General features: G+C 39.3%; 1 protein-coding gene and 1 pseudogene across 3 annotated transcripts in view; one reads left to right on the top strand and one right to left on the bottom strand.

Moving 5' to 3' along the window:
• BCL2L13 (BCL2 like 13) overlaps positions 1-22,318 on the bottom strand; it is an 89,090-nt gene that overhangs the window by 45,606 nt on the left and 21,166 nt on the right. For 2 of the 3 annotated variants that reach the window (XM_026502774.4, XM_026502775.4), the window contains exons 3-4: positions 5,533-5,622; positions 2,913-3,069 (exon numbers count right to left, since the gene is read on the bottom strand). In XM_026502774.4, the coding sequence (XP_026358559.3) occupies positions 2,913-3,069; positions 5,533-5,622 (247 nt within the window). Of the gene's footprint in view, positions 1-2,912; positions 3,070-5,532; positions 5,623-22,318 lie in introns of those variants that run through there. The other variant, XM_026502778.4, reaches the window with a different exon arrangement.
• Positions 13,017-13,186, top strand: LOC123001224 (40S ribosomal protein S29-like; annotated as a pseudogene).

Consider the following 22,318-nt stretch of genomic DNA (forward strand, 5'->3'; position numbering starts at 1 on the left):
TGGCTAATGGTCATTTGAAATGTGGCTAGTGACATGCTCAAAGCACAATATACACACTAAGACTCAGTAAGGAAAAAAAGTGTAAAATAGCTCTTTAATATTTTTATATTGAGTACCTGTTAAAACTGTAATATTTCGAATATACTAGGTTGAATGAAATAGATTAAAAATCTTAATTTTTAATGTGGCTGCTAGGAAATTTTAAATTGCATTTCATGACTTGCATTTCACCTGTTGTACAGTGCTGGTCTACATACTTCAGAAACCAGTTCTGATGACACAGGTATCATCTTTTTACACAAGTCAATATAAAATCAATACCACAGAGATGCTGAAGTAGGTAAGATACATGGGATGACCTTTTTAAGAAGATATTATGTATTATCTTCCTGATATTATATTACCATTAAAGTAAGCTTAGAATTTTTTAGAAGCCTTGGGCTAACTAGTAGGTAGTTATAAAACTTGAATTTCAGATACTATACATGCCTATTATTCTCCCTGAAGTTTACTTGCGTCTATCAGTCCCTTCACTTCCTTTCCTGAACTGTTTGATGCTGCTGTGGGTCACACTAGTCCTTACTGGTAGTTTGCCTGTCGGGCTAGAGTACTTTAGCATCCCTCAGGATGAAACATGATTTGAATCATTATATGTACACACATACATGCACATAAAAGATCCAGCAGACTAAAACACTCAACGGAAATCTAATACGTAGAAAAGCAAGTAGCTGAAAAATCAGCCCTATCTAATGAGCTATCTGAACAGAGCAAAGAGGAAAAAGGGGCAGGGGGAACCTTTTCACACTGCTGGGGCTTGGCTATACAGCATTCAGGATTAATTTCCCACTTGAACAAGACTGTCTGAAGAAGTAAGTGGTATTTTCTACCTTACAAATTATTCCCATCAACCTGTATAATACTAGTTCATCATCAGTTAGCTACTTTTAAGGTATTAGTAACAGAGCTTAACAACTTTCAAAAGAAGATTACTAAAAAAAAATTTATTCATAAAGAGGCCTGACTCTCAGATACAACCAGAGGTACCAATGTAAAAACTAATTATGTCAGGAGCAACTGGCTGGCTCAGTCGGTGGGGTGTGTGACTCTTGATCTCGGGGTTGTGAGTACGAGCTCCACTCTGGGTGTAGAAATTACTTAAAAATGAAATCTTTAGGGGCACCTGGGTGGCTCGGTCAGTTAAGCATCTGTCTTTGGCTCGGGTCATGATCCCAGGGTCCTGGGATCGAGCCCCATGTCAGGCTCCCTGCTCAGTGGGGAGTCTGCTTCTCCCTCTGCCTCTGCCTCTCCTCTGCTTGTGCTCTCTCTCTCAAATAAATAAATAAAATCTTTAAAAATTTTTTAAAAAATGAAATATTTAAATAAATAAAAATATGAAATAATCACATCACTATTCAGGGTGTGGGGGAAAAAACCACCAAGGATTCATCTGACTATATATTTTTAAATATAATTTACTTTGTGGTGAGAAGATATCAATTTTTCCTGTAAATTACAAAAAGGATGCCAAAGAAATACTTTACATATATGACACTGTTCTTCAGAGAGCTTATAATATCCCAATAAAGTTAAAATTAATAGATGGGGAAATTTAGATATAGAATGAAATGGTTTGCTTAAAGCCATAAATAGTTTGTATCAAAGTTGGAGACAGAATTTTTTGCCTTCTACTTCTCGGTTATTTTACTCTCTGTCCCAATAGCTTTTACAAGTTTTTTTTGTTTTTGTTTTTTGGCAAAACAGGTTTCTTCAAATCTTACATGAAACCTCAATTTAAAAATGTATGAAAATATAGCTATTCTGGTTTAAGAAGCATTGGCAAAGGCCTAACAAGCCCCACCCACTCAACCTGTCCCTCATGTTCTCAGGGCCCCTAAGCTCCACAGAACACTCTAAAAGTCACCACTGTACATCCAAATTTCTTATTTAAGTTTTATTTTCTGGCACCCATAATCTCTTCACATCTCTTTTGAAAGCTTTCCACATATAAAGTTAAAAAAGTCCAAATACGATTTTCATCTCAGTGCCCTATACATAACTTGGATTTTTCACATTTGCCCATGTCACCAGAATATGCAGAAACAAACTGAATTCTCCTTAAACTCCAACTGCTTCCTTCTGACAAATGGTAACATACAACCTTTGCCTATGTGAGAGTGAGGAATTACCTTACTACACCAGTAATCTGGCATCCGAATTTTGACTCTTCTAGTGAAGAAACAGTCCTCATCCTGTTTTAGATGTCATTCTTCATTAAAACTTTTTTGTTCTAATTCATACCAATTCCTTAATGATTCTCAGCAAAGAATTAGAGGAAAAGAATTTTTAGATGTACAACAGATGACTTGGTTCTATTTTAACATACTTTCACTACGAGCTTCTTGCTTGAGCTTTAACAGTCAAAACCATAGTTAGCAGGGACGTTCCCACGATAAGAATGTGGCAGCAGTTCCACGGACAGATGTGCACACATTTGGGATACGTAAAATACTGATATGATGTTAACACCACATTACAGTGCATAAAAACCTAACCATTATGTTTATGTTGGCCTCTAGACAGAATGGTAGCAAAAAGTGGACAGGACAAGTGAAATAGTGCATTTACACTTACAGAGCAGTGAAAGCGTTTGTTGAAACCTGCCAGCTCAACAAGTAAACACAAATGATCAAATCCATGTCGGAACAGTTAAATCACCACTTTGATGCAAAAGCTGTCACTCAAAACACAAACAGAGATGCTTCAGGAAAGCAAAGAAAGAAAAAGTAAAGAAAAGTGAGAAAAGAAGTGACAGTGTCCACCTAAAACAAAGCCTTAACCAATCCAGTGCTGCACGAGAGTCCCAGAGACTACTTAGAGAAGCAAGTCCCCACTCAGCAATGGTAACTCACTGGCCGAGGAGCATCTGCAGTGCCTTTTGTAGAGGCTCTTTCAGTTCCTGTGATACTTTTTCTCCAAGATGAGCCAAACAATCTTCCACGGAGCTCTCTGGGTTAGCAGGGCTGAACACAGGAGAAGTATGACGGTCAAAGCCTGTGCTGGTGAATGCTGAAGACAGGGTAAAAGAGAAACCTATTTTAATAAATAATACCAAAGTTGTGCTGCAGGGGTGCTTGGTTGGCTCAGATGGAAGAGCATGGGACTCTTGATCTTGGGGTCCTGAGTTTGAGCCCCACATTGGGTGTAGAGATTACTAAACAAAAAACAAAAAACAAAAAGCAAAAAACTTTAAGTTTAAATCTTAAATTTGAGAAAAAAAAAGTTGTGCTACAAAAACTCACGGGATTAAGACGCCTACTACTGGAAACAAGCTAATGGCTATAAGCCACTTAAAAAGGTCAGACAATTATTATGGGATATTAATCTTTCCTGAACACAAGGTTTAATAGGTCCTAGTTTAGAGATTTTTTTTTAAAGGAAAATTTTTTATGGAAAATTTTAGTTTTACAAGAACAAAGAGACTAAACTGGCTTGCTAAAATACATAAGCCAAGCGGGCCTGGGTGGCTTAGTTGGTAAATGTTTTCAGCTCAGGTCATATATCTCAGGGTTGTCAGATCAAGCCCCATGACAGGCTCTGGGCTCAGGGCGGAATCTGCTTAAGATTCTCTCTCTCTGCCTCCCTCTGTCCCTCCTCCCACTTGCTCACGCTCTCTCCCTCTCAAATAAATAAATTAAATCTTTAAACAAAACAAAACACAGGGGGGCACCTGGGTGGCTCAGTTGGTTGGGCATATGCCTTCAGTTCAGGTCATGATCCCAGGGTCCTGGGGCTGAGCCCCAAGTTGGGCTCCCTATTCAGTGGGGAGTCTGCTTCTCCTCTCCCTCTACCCCTTCCCCCGACTCGTGCTCGCTCTTGTGCTCTCTCTCTCTCTCAAATAAATATTTTCTAAAAAATACACAAGCCAATTTAGTATGTTACTACATACTAGTTTCATACAAGAATGATAAACGTAAAGCAACTCCAACGCTATCATCCCACTCTTAGTATTTTGTTTTTAAGATTTCGTTTTTACCTTCATAAATATGGAACTACTTCTTTTTTTTTTAAAGATTTTATTTATTTATTTGACAGAGAGAGAGACAGCCAGCGAGAGAGGGAACACAAGCAGGGGGAGTGGGAGAGGAATAAGCAGGCTCCCAGCGGAGGAGCCTGATGTGGGACTCGATCCCATAACGCCAAAATCACACCCTGAGCTGAAGGCAGACGCTTAACGACTGCGCCACCCAGGCGCCCCATAAATATGGAACTTCTTAAACCAGATTCTTATCAGTTTATTCCACCTGATGGGATGAATTAATTATTCTCATTCCTTTTTTGAAAACCTTTTTATTTAAGGGGCACTTGGGTGGCTCAGTCAGTTAAACATCTGCCTTCAGCTCAGGTCATGATCTCGGGGTCCGGGGATCCAGTCCTCCACTGGGCTCCCTGCACAGCGGAAGCAGGAGTCTGGCTTCTCCCTCTGCCTGCCCACCCCCACCCCCAGCTCGTGCCCTCCCTCTCTCTCTCAAACAAATAAATAAAATCTTAAAAAAGTAAAATGAAAGCTTTTTAATTCCAGTATAGTTAACATACAGTGTTATATTAGTTTCACGTGTATAATATAGTGATTCAAGAATTCTGTAACTTTCATTCCTTTTCAAATGAACTTTCAAACTCAATATTCCTGCACATGGATAAACTTTATTTTATTTTTAAAGATTTTATTTATTTATTTGAGAGAAAGAGAGAGAGAATAACCATGGGGTGGGGCAGAGTGAGAGAGAGAGAAGCAGACTCCCCGCCAAGCAGGAAGCCGGATGCAGGGCTTGATCCCAGGACTTGGAGACCATGACCCAAGCCACAGACAGACCCCTAACCAGCTGAGCCACCCAGGCACCCCATAGATAAAGTTTAAAACTATGAAGGTGATACAAGTATAAAAGGTTGCAAATGAAAGAAGCAATCACAGCTTCTCTCTCCTCAGCTCAAACTACCAACTTTTTAACTGCTTCCTTACTCCATGTTGTACTGCCATGCTCTAACTGGGGGAAGAACAGGCAGAATCATTGTTGTTCCAAGGTACGAACAGGATACAGGGCATAGAATGCCAGTAAAGCAAGCAGCTAGCACCCACCCACCACAAAATTACATGTATATTACTCTTACAACTATCTATAGCAACATACATGCAAAAATGGAAGCAACTTACTTACATTTTCCCCTTTAATGTTGTTATTAATTTAAAAAACACCAATATAAATCAAATGACATTAAATGGAAAGTACCTTAATATGATTGTTTAGTCTATTACTTAACTCCAGGAAAAGGCTGTCAGGTATGGTTTAGAAACATTTATAAAGCTATCCCCCAGGAAAGAAAAAAGGTACCTTCTAGTTTCACCCTTCTAATCAATCCTATACCAATGAAGCTGTGTGATGTTGAGAATGCTCTACTGTAAAATATTAAACCAATAGTAAACCACACCAAACTAAGTCTACTAAATAACTAGGAAAATAAGAATAAACAGACCTTCAGAAATTTCTTTGTCCAGAGATTCTAGCTCTTCTTCAATTTCACTTTTAACTTTTAATAAAACTTCTTGATCCAGAGGTTGTGAAGCTATGAGAGAGAGAGAGAAGCCATTAGAATATGGGTAGTATTCTAACTATTTAAGTCAGAAAATACAAATCAAAACTCATTTTATCAAGGCTACCAGGCTCAGACATACTGAAAGATGAGGAAGTTGAGGCTTGGGTAGGTTAGACCACCACGATGGAGGAGCTGTGAATCAAACTCGGGTCAGTGTGAATATAAAATCATTAATCCAGGGGCGCCTGGGTGGCTCAGTGGCTTGGGTGTCTGCCTTTGGCTCAAGTCATGGTCCCAGAGTCCTGGTATTGAGCCCCAAGTCGGGCTTCCAGCTCAGTGGGGAGTCTGCTTCTCCCTCTCCCTCTACCCTTCCCCTCCATTCATGCACATGCATGCACACGCTCTCTCTCTCAAATAAATAAAATCTTTAAAAAAAAATCATTAATCCAGGCTGTGCCCTCCTCATCTTCTGGTTGGGAAGCTAGGAAGCAAGTATCTCAGAAACATTTTTAACATAATAATAGAAAAAGGAACCTATAATGTTGTCTCAGTAAGTGATAAATATCTTTGAAAACTGATATTCATGGTCCCTTACCTTCACATCTTCATGCAAACTGCAGCTCAAGAGAAGACCTATTATCCTCAAAAGATTTATAACCTCCAACTTAAGAGAACTGTGAGTATACCAAAAATACTGGCCACAAGCTATTACCATGTAGTTAAAGGAAAGGAAGGTCTTGGTGTGTGGCACAGAATGGAGAACAAAGAGGAAGAGCTCTGAAGGAGAATATGAAGACAACACGCTTTAAAATCTACTAATTTCTCCTGCCTCAACATTTCATCTAAAACACTGAATCCAAATATGACACCCCACACTTCTCACATTCAGAATATATTTACAGACCATTTCCAGTGCTTTTTCTACTGTTTATATCACTGTTTTCTACCACCGATAAGTTTTAGAAAGAGATGGATTTGCCACTTGCATGTTTTGATTTTTTGCAAGCAAGTAAATCCTGAATTAAAGATGAGCTTATTAATTTGGATCAAGAAACTTGATTTTTTAAAGATTTTATTTTTAGGGGCACCTGGGTGGCTCAGCCATTAAGTGTCTGCCTTCGGCTCAGGTCATGATCCCAGAGTCTTGGGATCAAGCCCCGCATCGGGCTCCCTGATTGGCAGGAAGCCTGCTTCTCCCTCTCCCACTCCCCTCGCTTGTGTTCCCTCTCTCGCTGTCTCTCTGTCAAATAAATAAAATAAAATAAAATATTTTATTTTATTTTTAAATAATCTATACACCCAACATGGGACTCGAATTTACAACCCCAAGATCAAGTCCCATGTTCTACCAACTGAGTCAGCCAGGCGCCCCCAGAACAAGAAAGTTGATAATTATAGCATCCCTAAGTCTTTAAAAATACCTTTGAAAAACAAAAGGTTGCATATTTCAACATTTCACAGATTTTTTTTATTAGTTTTCAAATTTAAAGTTGAGTACTATAAAACACTTTCCTTCTGAGCTGAGACTAACCAAAATAAAACTTAAAATAATTTTTTTGTGAAAAAAATAAAGGTCCTTAGGTATTTCTACCTGAAGTACAACAAAAAGGATCTCTTCAATGTCATGATTAATATATTTGCTTAATGACATTTCATTTATCATTTCTGCCTACATCAATACCTTACATGAAATTACGTACATAAAAACTTTTAAACATTATATAAAACAAACATAATTTAGTACGCAAAATTTGGAGACAATGCATCCTATGAAGAACGTAATCTTCATAAATTTTCCTAAGCAGAAAAGTCATCTTTAAAGATAGGTTCCCCCCTAATTTTTTTAATTGTGGTAAAATACATGCAACATAAATTTTCCATCTTAACTATTTTTAAGTGTGTAGTTCAGCTGTATTACCTACATTCACAATGTTGTGCTACCATCACTACCATCCATCTCTACAACTTTCTACATCTGTTTTTTTAAGGATTTATTTTTTATAATTATGTATTTGGGAGAGAGAGGGAGGGAGGGAACAAGCTCGGGGGGAGGGGGAAAGGGAGAGGGATGGAATCCCCAGGCAGACTCTCCACTAAACACTGAGCCTGACACAAAGCTCAATCCCAGACTCTAAGATCATGACCTGAGCCGAAATCAAGAGTTGGACACTTAACTGATGAGCCACCCAGGCATCCCAAGAACTTTCTCCATCTTGAAAAACTGAAACTCCACACACCCATTAAACAATAACTCCCATTCCTTCCTTCCCCGCACCACCCCCCCCCCCCCAGCACCTGGCAACCTCCATTCTACTTTCTGTCTCTCCAATTTGACTACTTCAAGTACTTTATGTAAGTAGAATCATACAGTATTTGTCTTTGGAGACTGGCTTATTCTGCTTAGAGCTAGACTCTTAATAAATCTCAAGTACTGTCTGTAATCATAATAGGTTTTCCTTTCCTTTTATTTTTTTTAAGATTGTATTTATTTGAGAGAGAGAGAGAGAGACAGTGAGAGCGAGGGGAGGAGCAGAGGGAGAGGGACAAGCAGACTGAGCTGAGTTCAGAGCCCAACACAGGGCTCGATCCCACATCCCTGAGATCATGACCTGCTCTGACCTGCTCCAAAATTAAGTCATGTGCTCAACCAACTGCACCACCTAGGCGCCCCTAACAGGTTTTCCTTTTAGAAATAATTTATAAACTTTTAGATGGCTCTGCAACAGCACTGATTAATACAACTATACTAGGTAAAGTGACCCCCGGAACATACTATGACATTATTAAAACAAGGCAAACACAGACTGGGAAATTAATTTAAGGTCAATTTTATTTCTTTCAGTGAAATTATCTCTCTCCCCTCTGGCTTTCTGGAAGGTGGATCAACGAAGTGGAAGATAAACTTTGGAGTCAAGCATTCCAGCTCGTCACTACATGTGACCTTAGGAAAATAATCTTCTTGAGCCTTTCCTCTTATGTAAAATGGTAAATAAAATCTACCTCAAAAGGATATTGTCAAGGCTAATGAGATAAAGTCCCTCTACATCAAAAATGAGCTCAACAGACAGTAGCTCCCACTCACCAATCCTTTTGAGTCCCTAAAATGTTGTTACTATTTGACAGTGATCTTTCCACAAATCTTGTCTCTGTGAACAGAATCAGTTCATCATAGATTTCTAATCAATGATGCTTATACAGAATCTGTGTTCAGTACTATAAGAGTTTGGACCAGCAGGACCAACCTTCTGACAGTCTACATAATGCCAAGTAGTATGAAAAAGGGTTATATTATATTGTATATGGCTTAATATCCATTGATCTAAACCAATCTTTTTTCCCCTTGAGCACATATCCAACAGAGTTCAATTAATTTACATTCAAACATTCAGAAGGAAAGTTAAGTTTTTAAAATGTGAAGGCACATTTCATAATAAATTCATCTGAGAAGTTTTACTAAGAAGCTACCTTCCTGAATACAAGAAGTTCCATGGTTTTCTGTTTCCAGGTGTGACTGGTCTCTAAAAGACTTGCCTTCAAACTTCTTCCAGGCTAAAATAATCTCTTATATCCAACAACATAAGAATTTTGATCAATCATTGTCATGAATTACAGTGAATGTAAGTGGGGTTTGTTTTTGTTTTTAAGATTTTATTTATTTGTCAGAAAGACAGACAGAGAGAGCACAAGCAGGGGGAATGGCAGGCAGAGGGATAAGCAGGCTCCCCGCCGGACTGGATCCGGGATCGTGACCTGAGCTGAAGGCAGTGCTTAACCGACTGACCCACCCAGGTGCCCCGAATGAAAGTGTTTTTAAGAGAAATCTTTTTTTTTTTACCTGCTGATAATCCTTCAATCATACTTCCAAGACAGAAACAGGATAAAAACCATGCTGAAAGTTTGGGTTAGCCTTTTAAGTTCCGTAAAAACATTCCAAACGTAACATCTGCTAGTTTGTTCTTGACTTGCCCTTAATTGGAAATGTAGAGCACCTAAACATTTCAGAATCTTGCTAGAGGATATAACCTGTTGAATCTTTTTTTCTTATAAAGATTTACTTATTTATTTGAGGTGGGGAGGGGCAGAGGTAGAGAGAAAATCTCAAGCAGACTCCCCACTGAGGGCAGAACCCCACACAGGGCTCAATCTCACAACTTGAGCCAAAATGAAGTCAGCCGTTCAACCAACTCAGCCACCCCGGCGCCCCAAATCTGTTTTTTAGTCTGACATGAGAGGTAATCCTCCCACTCCCCTGCATTCTAGATTATATCCTCATAGTAAACTGAATCATCAGAGAAGTACATGCATATAATATAGGTCCCCATATAGTGTTAACTAGTTGTTTTAACTGGGCTGCACTTTGGTGCCACTTCCTTAGCTTTTATCGCGAATCACATTAAGAGACAGTGTTTTGAAAGTTAATACTGTGTTTGATATTCACAACATTTCTCTGTGCCCTACATAATAAAGCTCTAAGTGAAAAAAATATCTTTTAAAGAATAATGTTCCACTTAAAAGAAAATAGTATAGCTTCTAGTTATGGAAAAAAAAATCTGGAACTAAGTATACCTTCACTTGGTTTTGGCTTTTGCCTCAGAACCAAATACACTGCTTGATGTTAGTATTACCATATGGGACATAAGAGACTACGCATCTGTAATCTATTATTCCCACTATGGAAATGTATAGTTTCCCTACTCTGATTTTATTTATTAGAAGTCTTATTTAATTAATTCATTTAGATTTTTCCATTATGTATTATTACAAGCCACATTAAATTATATGTGGTAAGGAATTTTTAAAAAATTCATTGGTATTCCTGCCCAGTATGAACTCACTGCCAACTTCTTCACTAATAAAAAGGACATATTATAACTACATTTTTACCTAACCTGGACTGCCCTTTCTTTTCCTGATTCCTCAAATTCTGTCCACTCCTTCGAGGACCAATTTAAGCCTCTCTACTACTCCACGGTATCTTCTTCACTGACCACTACTGTATCACTGCCATTTGAACATTCATATCATTCCTTCTCCGCCACACAGTTGAACACTGACGTATATCCTGTCTTATACTATTCAATGATTTTATGGTTTATCATCATTCTGACTACATTATAAACTATTTGAGATACTCCCTTTGTCCTAGACTTTTGTTAAGCACGGACTAAAAAGGTCAAATACTTGACATCGATAGCTGTCACCGTCACTATGCTGAAGACCCAAATGACTACACTGTATAGATACACACGAAACGACGACACTGCTGGGGAGAGAGGGCACTCACGGGGAAAACGAAAAAGAACAAAGAAAACCAACAAAAGTAAAGTTATTTATAAATTACAGGAATTTTTAAAAAGTTATCAGTATATTTTGAGGCTAGCTCAAATGACAAAAAATGAGAAGTCATTTTACATAAGACGATAAGAGTACAGACCAACCACATACACAGAACACTAACTAGACTACTTATGGTGATAGAATTGTGATGGAGAATATTATAAAAGAGGAATAGAAAGAATAAGACCTCAACTATTATCTCCATGCTTATGGGAGTTTTAGTCAATGCCTGAATCACTGAATTTTAGATTTGGGAGGATCTGTAAAATAAAGGCCATCTAGTCCATTCTCCTCATTATATGAAGAAATGGGACTTACAGAAGTTGAAATGATTTGCCCAGGCTCAAATAAATCATATAAAAACAAGATTAAAAAGTAGATCTTCTGGGGGCACCTGGCTGGCTCAGTCCATAGAGTATGTAGCTCGTGATCTTGGGGTTGTGAGTTTGAGCCCCATGTTAGGTATAGCGATTACTTAAAAATCTTTAAGAAAGTAGATGTTCTGAAAAGTGAAATTATTACTGAATTCTAAAACATGATAATTTTTTATGTACAGTGAAAAATAAGCAATACATGAATGTTTTATCTGCCATCTGTTTTTGGAAAATCTACATACTTAAAACATACACACACCCACACACCCAATCACCCCACCACCAATACTACCACGATGCCACAAAGTAAATGACAATAATGTCTTGGTTACCATATGCCTCAGCCACAAGATTAACAAAAAGCAGCTGATTAAAGGAGTGTCTATTCTCATGAGACTAATGTGATACTGATTACACACGACAAGCTGTCATACTGGATAATAAGCCATGTGGAAAACCCAAACCAGAAAAAGGCTACTGCTGTCAGGACACAAAAGGCTATTTATTTAGCTAACCAATGACACAGACAGATTCGGTGATTTTCAATTAATCAACCCCCCCAACCCAGAATTTCAAAAGCGAAGAACTACCCAGTAGCACCAATGCAGCATAAATCCTCCACTATCAACCCAGAGAAAAATGTTTCAAAGATAAACAGACTTTAGCACACCAAATCCCACCCACTTCAGTGTCAAACCAAGAGTCGCGAGAGTCAGCAATCATCATATTCCAGCCCTGAAATATACTCTAGGCTTTCAAAGTGAATAGCAGATCAACAAGTTTAGAATAGTTGTATGGGCAGAGCAAAATACTTTCTAAATCTATGGGTCTCCAAATTGAATACACATTAAAATTACTGAGCAAATATAATAAAAAAATAGATTCTCAAACCCCATCATGGGGCATCTGCTTTAAAAGGTCTGGGGTAGGGCTCCATGATTTTTTTTTTTAAAGATTAAAAAAAAAATTTTTTTTTTAAGTAATCTCGACACCCAATCGTGGGGCAGGAACTTACAACCGGAAGATGGAGTCGCATGCTCTACCGACTGAGCCAGCCAGGCGCACCCATGATCTTTTTTTTAAAGATTTTATTTATTTATTTGAGGGAGAGAGCGAGTGAGAGAGAGAGAGCATGAGCATGGGGAGGGGCAGAGGGAGAGAGAGAAGCAGACTCCCTGCCAAGCAGGGAGCCCGATGTGGGGCTGGATCCCAGGACCCCAGGATCATGACCCAAGAGGAAGGCAGACGCCCAACTGACTGAGCCACCCAAGCACCCCCCCCATCATCTTTTTAAAATAAGCATTCAGGCAGTTAGTCTTGACAAATACTGCTCTAAAAAACCCAAATAAGGTGCACCTGGGTGGCTCAGTCAGTTAAGCATTTGCCTTTGGCTCAGATTATGATCTCAGGGTCCTGGGATCCAGCCCCGCAATGGGCTCCCAGGTCAGCAGGGAGTCTGCTTCTCCCTCTGCCTCTCCTCCCCACTCCCCTGTTCATGCTCTCTCTCTCTCTCTCTCTCTCAAATACATAAATAAAGACTTAAAAAATAAGAAAACCCAAATAGTTATAATCAAAAACATCTACTAAACAAACAAACCACATGGTTCAATTATTTCCTCAACAGCAAAAACAAATACTCCAAATGATACCACAGTAGACAGATTTTTAAAAGTACAAAATAGTCTTTTGGCTCATTGCATCCGAGACAGCAAGATGGGTCACCAGCAGCACTACTGGAGCCATCCCAGGAAATTCAGCCAGGGTTCTCATTCTTGCCGCATCTGCTCAAACCTGCGCGGTCAGATCCGGAAATCCGGCCTCAATATGTGCCCCAGTGTTTCTGTCAGTATGCGAAGTATGGAGGCTTCATTAAGCTGGATTAAGTGAACTTCCTTGAATGGGTCATCCAAGAGACCTACCTTAACTGCAGAAATCCAACTAAACCCATGCTAACTCACTGTACATAAAAATACTTCAATTATGAAGGTTTAAAAAATAAAAGTACAAAATAGCCAATTACAATGATAGTTTTCAGGTTCCAGAGTCCCCACATCCCAAGGTATCCTGCACACGGGGAGACAGGTTTGAGAGAGGACAGACTGAAGGAGAAGAATGCAGGGAAATTTCATCACGCACCCACTCTAAGACTGGTTTCAGGATCAAATATCTGTTCCTGATAGAAAAGCTGAGAAAAGAATGAAACAGTACACATCTCTAGTAATAATGAACTCTGAATCAAAATCTGAGATGGGGTTATAAGAATCTGTCTCAAAAAGTTGATTTGAGATGGCAACACTCTCCAAATTGATCTACAGATTCAATGCAATCCCCATCAAAATTCCAACCGCAGGGCACCTGGCTGGCTCAGGCCATGGAGCATGCAACTCTTGACCTTAGGGTTTTAAGTTCGAACCCCACTTTGGGTGGAGAGATAACTTGAAAAAAAAATTCCAACTGCCTTTTTTCCCAGAAATGGAGAGGACAATCCTAAAATTCATACAGAATTGCAAGAGACACAAAGTAGTCAAAGCGATTTGGAAAAAGAAGAACAAAGTAAAAGGACTCAAACTTTAGTTTTTTTTTAAAAGATTTTATTTATGTATTTGACAGAGAGAGACAGCCAGCGAGAGAGGGAACACAAGCAGGGGGAGTGGGAGAGGAAGCAGCAGGCTCCTAGCAGAGGAGCCTGATGTGGGGCTTGATCCCAGGACCCTGGGATCACGCCCTGAGCCGAAGGCAGATGCTTAACGACTGTGCCACCCAGGTGCCCCAAACTTTATAATTTCAACACTTACCACAAAGCTATAATAATCAAGATTGTATAGTTATGGAATAAAGACAGACCGACAGACCAATGGAATCTAATTGAGAGGCCAGAAATAAATCCACATACTTAAGGTTAATTGATTTTTTTAAAACATTTTGTTTATTTATTTGAGAGACAGAGAGAGAGAGCATGAGAGGTGGGAGAGTCAGAGGGAGAAGCAGACTCCCTGCTATGCAGGGAGCCTGACACCGGACTCGATTCTGGGACTCCAGGATCATGACCCGAGCTGAAGGCAGTCACTTCAACCAACTGAAACACGCAGGTGCCCCTAAGGTCAATTGATTTTTGAGAAGGGAACCAAGACCATTCAACAGGGAAATGAAGAAACTTTTCAACAAATGGTGCTTGGATAACTGCACATTACCATGCAAAATAATGAATCTATATATGCCTACTTCAAAATATTTACAAAAATTAGTTCAAAATGGATCAAAGATCTAAAATTTTTTTAAGATTTTTTTTTTTTAGTAATCTCTACACCCAACACAGGACTTGAACCCACAACCCCGAGATCAAGAGTTGCACACTCCGCCAACCAAGCCAGCCAGGCACCCCTAAAAAAGATCTAAATTTAAAAGCTAAAACTATAAAACTCTTAAAAGGAAACATAGGTGAAAATGTGTGTGACTCTGGACTAAGTAATGGCTTCTTAGATATGACACCAAAAACATAAGAAATCAAAGAAAACACAGATAAACTGGACTTCATAAAAATTAAAAATGTTTCGGGCGCCTGCAAGGCTCAGCCAGTTAAGTGACTGCCTTCAGCTTGCGTCATGATCCTGGAGTCCTGGGATCAAGTTCCGCACAGGGCACCCTGCTCAGTGGGGAGTCTGCTTCTCCCTCTGACCCTCCCCCTCCTCGTGCTCTCTCTCTGTCAAATAAATAAAATTTTAAAAAATTAAAAACGCTTGTATATCAAAGTACATTACCAACACAAACAACAGAATGGAAGAGAGTATCTGAAATCATGTATCTGATAGGGTCTGGTATCTAAAATATATGAAGAATTCTCAGGGGTGCCTGGGTGCCTCAATCGGTCAAGCACCTGCCTTTGGCTCAGGTCACAATCCCAGAGTCCAGGGATGGTGCCCTGTGTCCAGCTCCCTGCTCAGCAGGGAGCCTGATTCTCCCACTCCCTCTGCCTACGGCTCCCCCAGCTTGTGCTCGAGCTTGAGCTCTGTCAAATAAAACATATAAAAGCTTAAAAAAATATAAAAATAAATAATTCTTGTAACTCAACAAGAGAAAGACAAATAACCCAATCAAAAAAGGGCAAAGGATAAGAATAGACATTTCTCCAAAGATATACAAATGACCAATAAGCATATGAAAAGATGTTCAACATCATTAGCCATTAGGGAAATGCAAATTAAAACCACAGGGAGGGGGCACCTGGGTGACTCAGATGGTTAAGCGTCTGCCTTCAGCTCAGGTCATGATCCCAGGGTCCTGGGATCGAGCCCCACGTCAGGCTCCCTGCTTAGCAGGGAGCCTGCTTCTCCCTCTCCCTCTACTGTTCCCCCTGCCTATGCTCTCTCACTCTCTCTGTCAAATAAATAAATAAAATCTTTAAAAAAAACCAAAAACAAAAAAACCATAGGGAGATACTACCACACAGCCTCCAGAAAAGCAATGATAGCAAGTTTGGCAAAGATACAGAGAAACTGGAACTCTTCCCCCCCCCCCCCCACATTGCTGGTAGAAACCCAAAATGATACAACCACTATGGAAGACAGCTTGGTAGTCTGTTACAAAACTAAAGATACTCTTACCATATGATCTAGCAATCACGCTCCTTGGTATTTACCCAAATGAGATGAAGACTTCTATCTACATAAAAACTGGCCCATGAATTTTTAAAACAACTTTATTCATAATTGCCAACACTTTGAAGCAATCAAGATGTTCTTCAATAGGTGAATGGAGAAACGAACTATGGTACTTCCATACAATGGAATATTATTCAGCAATAAAAGAAATGAGCTGCCACAATGAGACACCACACTTCACACCCATTATAAAAAACAGAGAACAAGTATTGGTGAGGATGTAGAGAAATTGGAACCCTTGTGTATTACTGATGGGAATATAAAATGATGCAGCTACTATGGAAAAAAGGTAAGGCAGTTCTTCAAAAAAATTAAACATAGAATTACCATGTGATCCAGCAAATCTACACCTGAGTATAGACCCACAAGAACTGAAAGCAGAGACTCAAACAGATGTTTATAACACCAATAGTTATAGCAGCATTATTCACAATAGCTAAAAGGGAGAAATAACCCAAATGTCCACCAGCAGATGAATGGATAAGCAAAATGTGCGATATGCATACATTAGAATATTATTCAGCCTTAAAAAAGGAATGAGGGCACCTGCCTGGCTCAGTCGGTAGAGCACGTGACTCTTAATCTCAGGGTCATGAGTTCAAGCCCCATGTTGGGCACAGAGATTACTTAAAAAAAAAAAAAAAAAAAGGAATGAAATTCTGATACATGCTATAGCATGAATGAACCCTAAAGACATTATGCTAAGTGAAATAAGTCAGACCCAAAAGAACAAATACTGTTTGATTCCACTCAAATGAGGTGCCTAGAAGAGTTAAATTCATAGAGACAGAAAGTAGAACAGTGGCTGCCTAGGGCTGAGGGAAGAGGGGAACATGGGGAGTGACTGCTTAATGGTTGAGTGAGTAACAAACCAGTAGCACAGCTGCATGTGTTTGACAGTCACATTACTAACAGATGAACTTATTCCCCTTTCTAACTAAGAAAGAAATGTCTTATTAGTAAGTCCATATTAATTACTTCAGCAGCAAGGTGCTCTATAGTAATCAATGTAAAATTGTGCATAACAGAAGTTATTTGACATCAAATATGTAAGTCAGCAAGACTTCTACCAGTCAGAGTATATAATCCAGAACAGGGTTGACTATATTCAGCACAAACTAACACTGTCTGGAAGAGTTGGCTAGCTCTGGAAAAGTGTAGAGTTGACTATTTATGGAAAAGTCTATAATCAGCACATGACTCAGGAAAAAATGAAAAACATTCAATGTGACAAAAATCTTGTGTCATGAATTGGGTCACCTCCCTTAATCTCTCCTTCTCCTGCTTACTGCTTCATGAACTTGAAACCAAACCCTACCCACATCACACCAATGGATGGATGCTACCACAGATCCTATTTGGCAGGAGAATGAGCTCTACATCACATTTTAGATAACAAATAGGGTAGTAAAGTAGCAAAGATAGCAGTAAGAACCTAATTTTTCCCTCTAAGAAGTCAGTCTTTCTTCTTAAATGCCACAGCCTAGAAGGGACACAAATCACACCACTCATATTTCATTGGCTAGGACCCGTCACCTGGCCTTCCCTAAATGCAATTTTCTCATGCTCCCAGCAAGGAGATAAGACTTAGATATGGATGAACATTAGTAATTGCTATCACAGGAATGTACCATCCTAGAGCAGCTCAGTTTGAGTAATAAGCATGGCTTGTTTAAAATACAAAACAGTAGGAGGGTCTGGGTGGCTCAGTCGTTTTAAGTGTCCAACTCTTGATTTTGGCTAAGGTCATGATCTCAGGTTCGTGAGATCGAGCCCTGTGTCAGCTCTGTGCTGCTCCGGGCAGGGAGCCTGCTTAAAATTCTCTCTTCCCCTGCTTAAGATTCCCTCTGTCTCTCCTCCCCCTTGGCTCCCAAGCTCTCTCTAAAAATTAAAGATAAAAATAAAAATAAAATAAAACAAAATACAAAACAGTAAGAGACATCAGATGCAATAGGTACTGGGACCAGATCACAGAAACCAATGAAAGTTTTGTAAAGTAGCCTTAGGGGTAGGGAATAACTGTGGGTTTCTAATGTAAGAGGCAATGTTAGGAAGCTCAATATGCTTGTAGCATGCAAAATGCATGATGGAGAAGACATAAAGTAAGGGAGAAAAATTAGGAGACATTTGCAATAATTTGAGGCAGGACCTGTAGGATAATGGGAGAATGTCACAAAATTGGGACAGTTAGTAACAACTAACAAAGAAAGGGGGCAAGAGGGGCCCCTGACTGGCTCAGTCGGTACAGCATGTGACTCTTGATTTCCAGAGTTGCGAGTTCAAGCCCCAGGTTGGGTGTAGAGATTACTAAAAGAAGAAAAAGAAAAAGAAAGAAAGAGGGCAGGAAGCAGAAAAAAGAGCTAAAGAATGACTTCTATGTTTCAAGCCTGGGTAGCTGGTGGTATTGTGAACAAATTATTATAAATACAGGGGCCGGCTTAGAGGGGAAAACAAAAACCTGACTTCTAGACCTGGGTGTCTAATAATGCACTAGTCACTAGCTGCATGCAGCTTTTTAAAGTTTAAATAGAAATTAAATAAAGTTAAAAATTCAGCTCCTTACTGCCACTAGTCATATTTCGAGTATTCAACTATCTGCTGTGACCTGTGACTACAATACTGGACGGAACAGGTACACAACACATTCATCACTGCACAAAGTTCTATTACACAGCACTTTTCCAAACCCATCAGGCTACAACTAATCAGAAGAAGGTTTTGGAAAAGTAAATGAAACCGGAAACTGAAAAGGAAAACTTTTAAGGAATTTGTGAGCTCATTAAAGGATTCTCATGTGCCCATTCCAAAAAAGGCTGATGAATACCCTAAATGTCCTAACGCAGGAGACTACAGACATTTATTCATTGACCTAGGCAGATGTTCAAACATGTTGTCAATTTTTTAAAATTATTTATTTATTTTGTGGGGTTTTTTTTAAGATTTTATTTCTTTATTTGAGAGAGAGGGAGAGAGAGGGAGAGCACAGAGGCAGAGTGAGAGGGAGAAGGAGACTTTCTGCTGAGTCGAGAGCCCGACATGGGGCTGGATCCCCGGACCCCAAAATCATGACCTGAGCCTAAGGCAGAGGCTTAACTGAGTGAGCCACCCAGGCGCCCCTAAATATGTTGTTAGTTTTTAAAATGTTACCAAAAAATTTTTAAATATTACCAAATGGCATACGTACCACCTCATTTTTATAAACCATAAATTCAAATTTATATGTTCCTATACAAATGGAAAAAAATGTTAACATTTCATCATTTTAAATACTGGATTACAGAATTTTTCTTCTTACTTTCTTCTATTTTTTTACTTTTCTAAATACTTTCATATATATTAAAAGCATTTTAATAAAAAAAGAAATATGATTAAAGAATGGAAGTGACAAGGACATAGAACTGGGTTTAATATAAACAATAACAGCATTTAGTTTTGTGCATAAATGGATTGTCCTCCTCAATAATAATGAGAAAAATAAGGTTCCCCACACTGATATCAGGTGTCAGCAAACTATAACCCATGGGCCACATCTGGCCTGCTGCATGTTTTTCTACAGCCCACGAGCCAAGAATGATTTTTACATTTTTAAATGATTGAAAAAAATAAAAAGATTAATATTTCATGACATAAAAATTATAGGAAATCTAGTCCCCATAAATAAAATTTAACTGGAATATAGCCACACTCACTCACTCATGTATTATCTATGGTTGCTTTGTGCTGCAATGGCAGAAATGGATGGTTGCGACAGAGTCTGTGTGTGGTGTCCTCACAGCTTCACACTGTTGCATAGCGCATTGCATAGTGCGGTGGCACAATTATAACCACACGGCATTTCAGTGGCCATCCATACAGCTATACTTCAACTTTTATCTACCTGTGTATACCCATCATGTCAAAATAAGAAAAAAAATTAAAACGTGGACTTCGAATATCCTGCTTTTAAGGGTTATTTTGTTATCAAATTAGATGGCAAAGCATTATACTTACTATGCAATGACATTATAGCTATGCCAGAAGTACACGATATACACTGATATTACCAGACTCATCAGAATATTCCCAACTTAGAGGAAAGCAAGTCAGAAAAATTAGAAAATTTAAAATGGAACTTATCATAGAATTTCTTCATAAAAATAAAAAATGAAAATGAGGCTGCAACCAAAGTAAGTTTCTACATGGCTTAGCTGTCAGTCAAGCAAGGAAAGCCATTTACTAATGTCAAGTTAATTAAATTGTGTTCAGCTAAAGCAGCTAACGAGATGTGTCATAAAAAAATAAAAGTTAAAGATTATTAGTCTTTTGGAGAGAATATTTGCTCAACGAGTTGAAGACAATGGGAACAATATCAATAGTCAATTGAAATACAAGGCAAACAATTTTGAGTGGTTTTCTTTGGCTCTTAATGCACTGACAGGTGTCTGAAACTACTCAGCTGTTGTTTATTCAAGAAGTGCACGCCGAGTTTGAAGTGACTGAAGAGCTGGCATGCCTACACAGAATAATTATGGGTGAGAATATTTTCCAAAAAATTGAGAGAACACTAATTCACTACAACCCAAAGTGGAATCTGCTAAGATGTGTTACCAATAATGGCAAAATACGTGTGCAACATAAAAAGGCTTCTTGTTTGACAAAATTAGCTTGACAGAGATTGTGAAAATGTAAAGTATTCAAAACTTATGGTTATTCACATAAGTATTCATCAGCACGTACTCTGGAAAATATCTGAATCTATCTCATGATAAAGAAGCAGGAGTTTTGTTGTTGTTGTTGTTTTAAGATTTTATTTATTTATTTGAGAGAGAGAGAATACAAGTAGGGAGGAGGGGCAGAGGGAGAGGGAGCAGACCCCCTGCTGCAAAGGGAGCCCAATGTGGAGCTCGATCCCAGGACCCTGGAATCAATCATGACCTGGGCCAAAAGCAAATGCTTTTTTTTTTTTTTTTTAAGATTTTATTTATTTATTTGACAGAGAGAGAGGCAGCCAGCGAGAGAAGGAACACAAGCAGGGGGAGTGGGAGAGGAAGAAGCAGGCTCCCAGCGGAGAAGCCTGATGTGGGACTCGATCCCAGGACTCTGGGACCATGCCCTGAGCCGAAGGCAGCGCTTAACAACTGAGCCACCCAGGCGCCCCCCAAAAGCAAACGCTTAACCAACTGAGTCACCCAGGTGCCCCAGGAACCAGGAGTTTCAACAGTGAACTTCATTTGCTGTCATGGACTTAATTACCATCAGTTCCATGAATTTTTGTCAGAAATAGAAGGGGGGCACCTGGGTGGCTCAATCGGTTAAGTTTGACTCCAGTCATACTCCCAAGTTCCTGGGATCAAGTCCCGAGTCGGGCTCCCTGTTCAGCCGGGAGCCTGCTTCTCCCTCTGCTGCCACTCCCCATGCTTGTGCTCTTTCTCTTTCCCTCTGTCAAATAAATAAAATCTTAAAGAAAAAAAAAAAAGCTGAATATCTTTTTTTTTAAAGATTTTATTTATTTATTTGACAGACAGAGAGAGCACAAGTAGGGGGAGCAGCAGGCAGATGGAGAGGGAGAAGCAGGCTCCCTGCTGAGCAAGCAGCCTGATGCGGGGATCGATCCCAAGATCCAGGGATCATGACCTGAGCCAAAGGCAGATGCTTAATCGACTGAGCCACCCAGGTACCCCAGAAGCTGAATATCTTAACATACCCTATCACCAGTTCAATGCTAAGCAGTGCAAGTGTTTTGCTGCAATTGAGCTCAAGAATGAGACTGAAACTTTTCTCAATAGGAAGAGCCACCTTCAACCACTATTACTAAATAATCAGCTTTGGAAATTACTTTCCACTGCAGACTTAAAAATGTTTCTTAATAACTAAATCTAAAATTACAAGGCCTACTGCTTGCTCACCCTGCCATGGATAATGTTCCTGAGAGTCAATGACAATGCTCCTTGGACTGCATTCTTCTTTTTAGGTCCCCAGGTAAAGAAAACTGGGGACCTACCCAGGGATAAACTGACTCCTGGTTCCATACAGCAGAGCAAGTATTGTTCCCTGATAATGGAGGTCATGCCCCACAAATAATCAGTAACCTATCCTTAACTTTAGCTACCACAGCAATGAGATGTCACAAGCCCTACAGCACATCAGCAGATCTGTCTAAATGCCCTTGCATGGATTATACTGGGTACAAGACTGGCTTTGGACCATATTCTGGCTGAACAGAGAGGAGTTTGTATGGTTGCCAACACCTCCTATTGAGTTGGATTAATACTACTGGTTAGGTGGAACAATCCATACATGCTAAGGAAAGGAAACTAAGTGGTTATCTGAAAATACCTACTAGTCCCCTCTGGGACTTACTCACTTAGCAGAATCTGG

This window comes from Ursus arctos, unplaced genomic scaffold (genome assembly GCF_023065955.2).
Source record: "Ursus arctos isolate Adak ecotype North America unplaced genomic scaffold, UrsArc2.0 scaffold_26, whole genome shotgun sequence".
In the NCBI taxonomy this organism is placed as follows: domain Eukaryota; kingdom Metazoa; phylum Chordata; class Mammalia; order Carnivora; family Ursidae; genus Ursus; species Ursus arctos.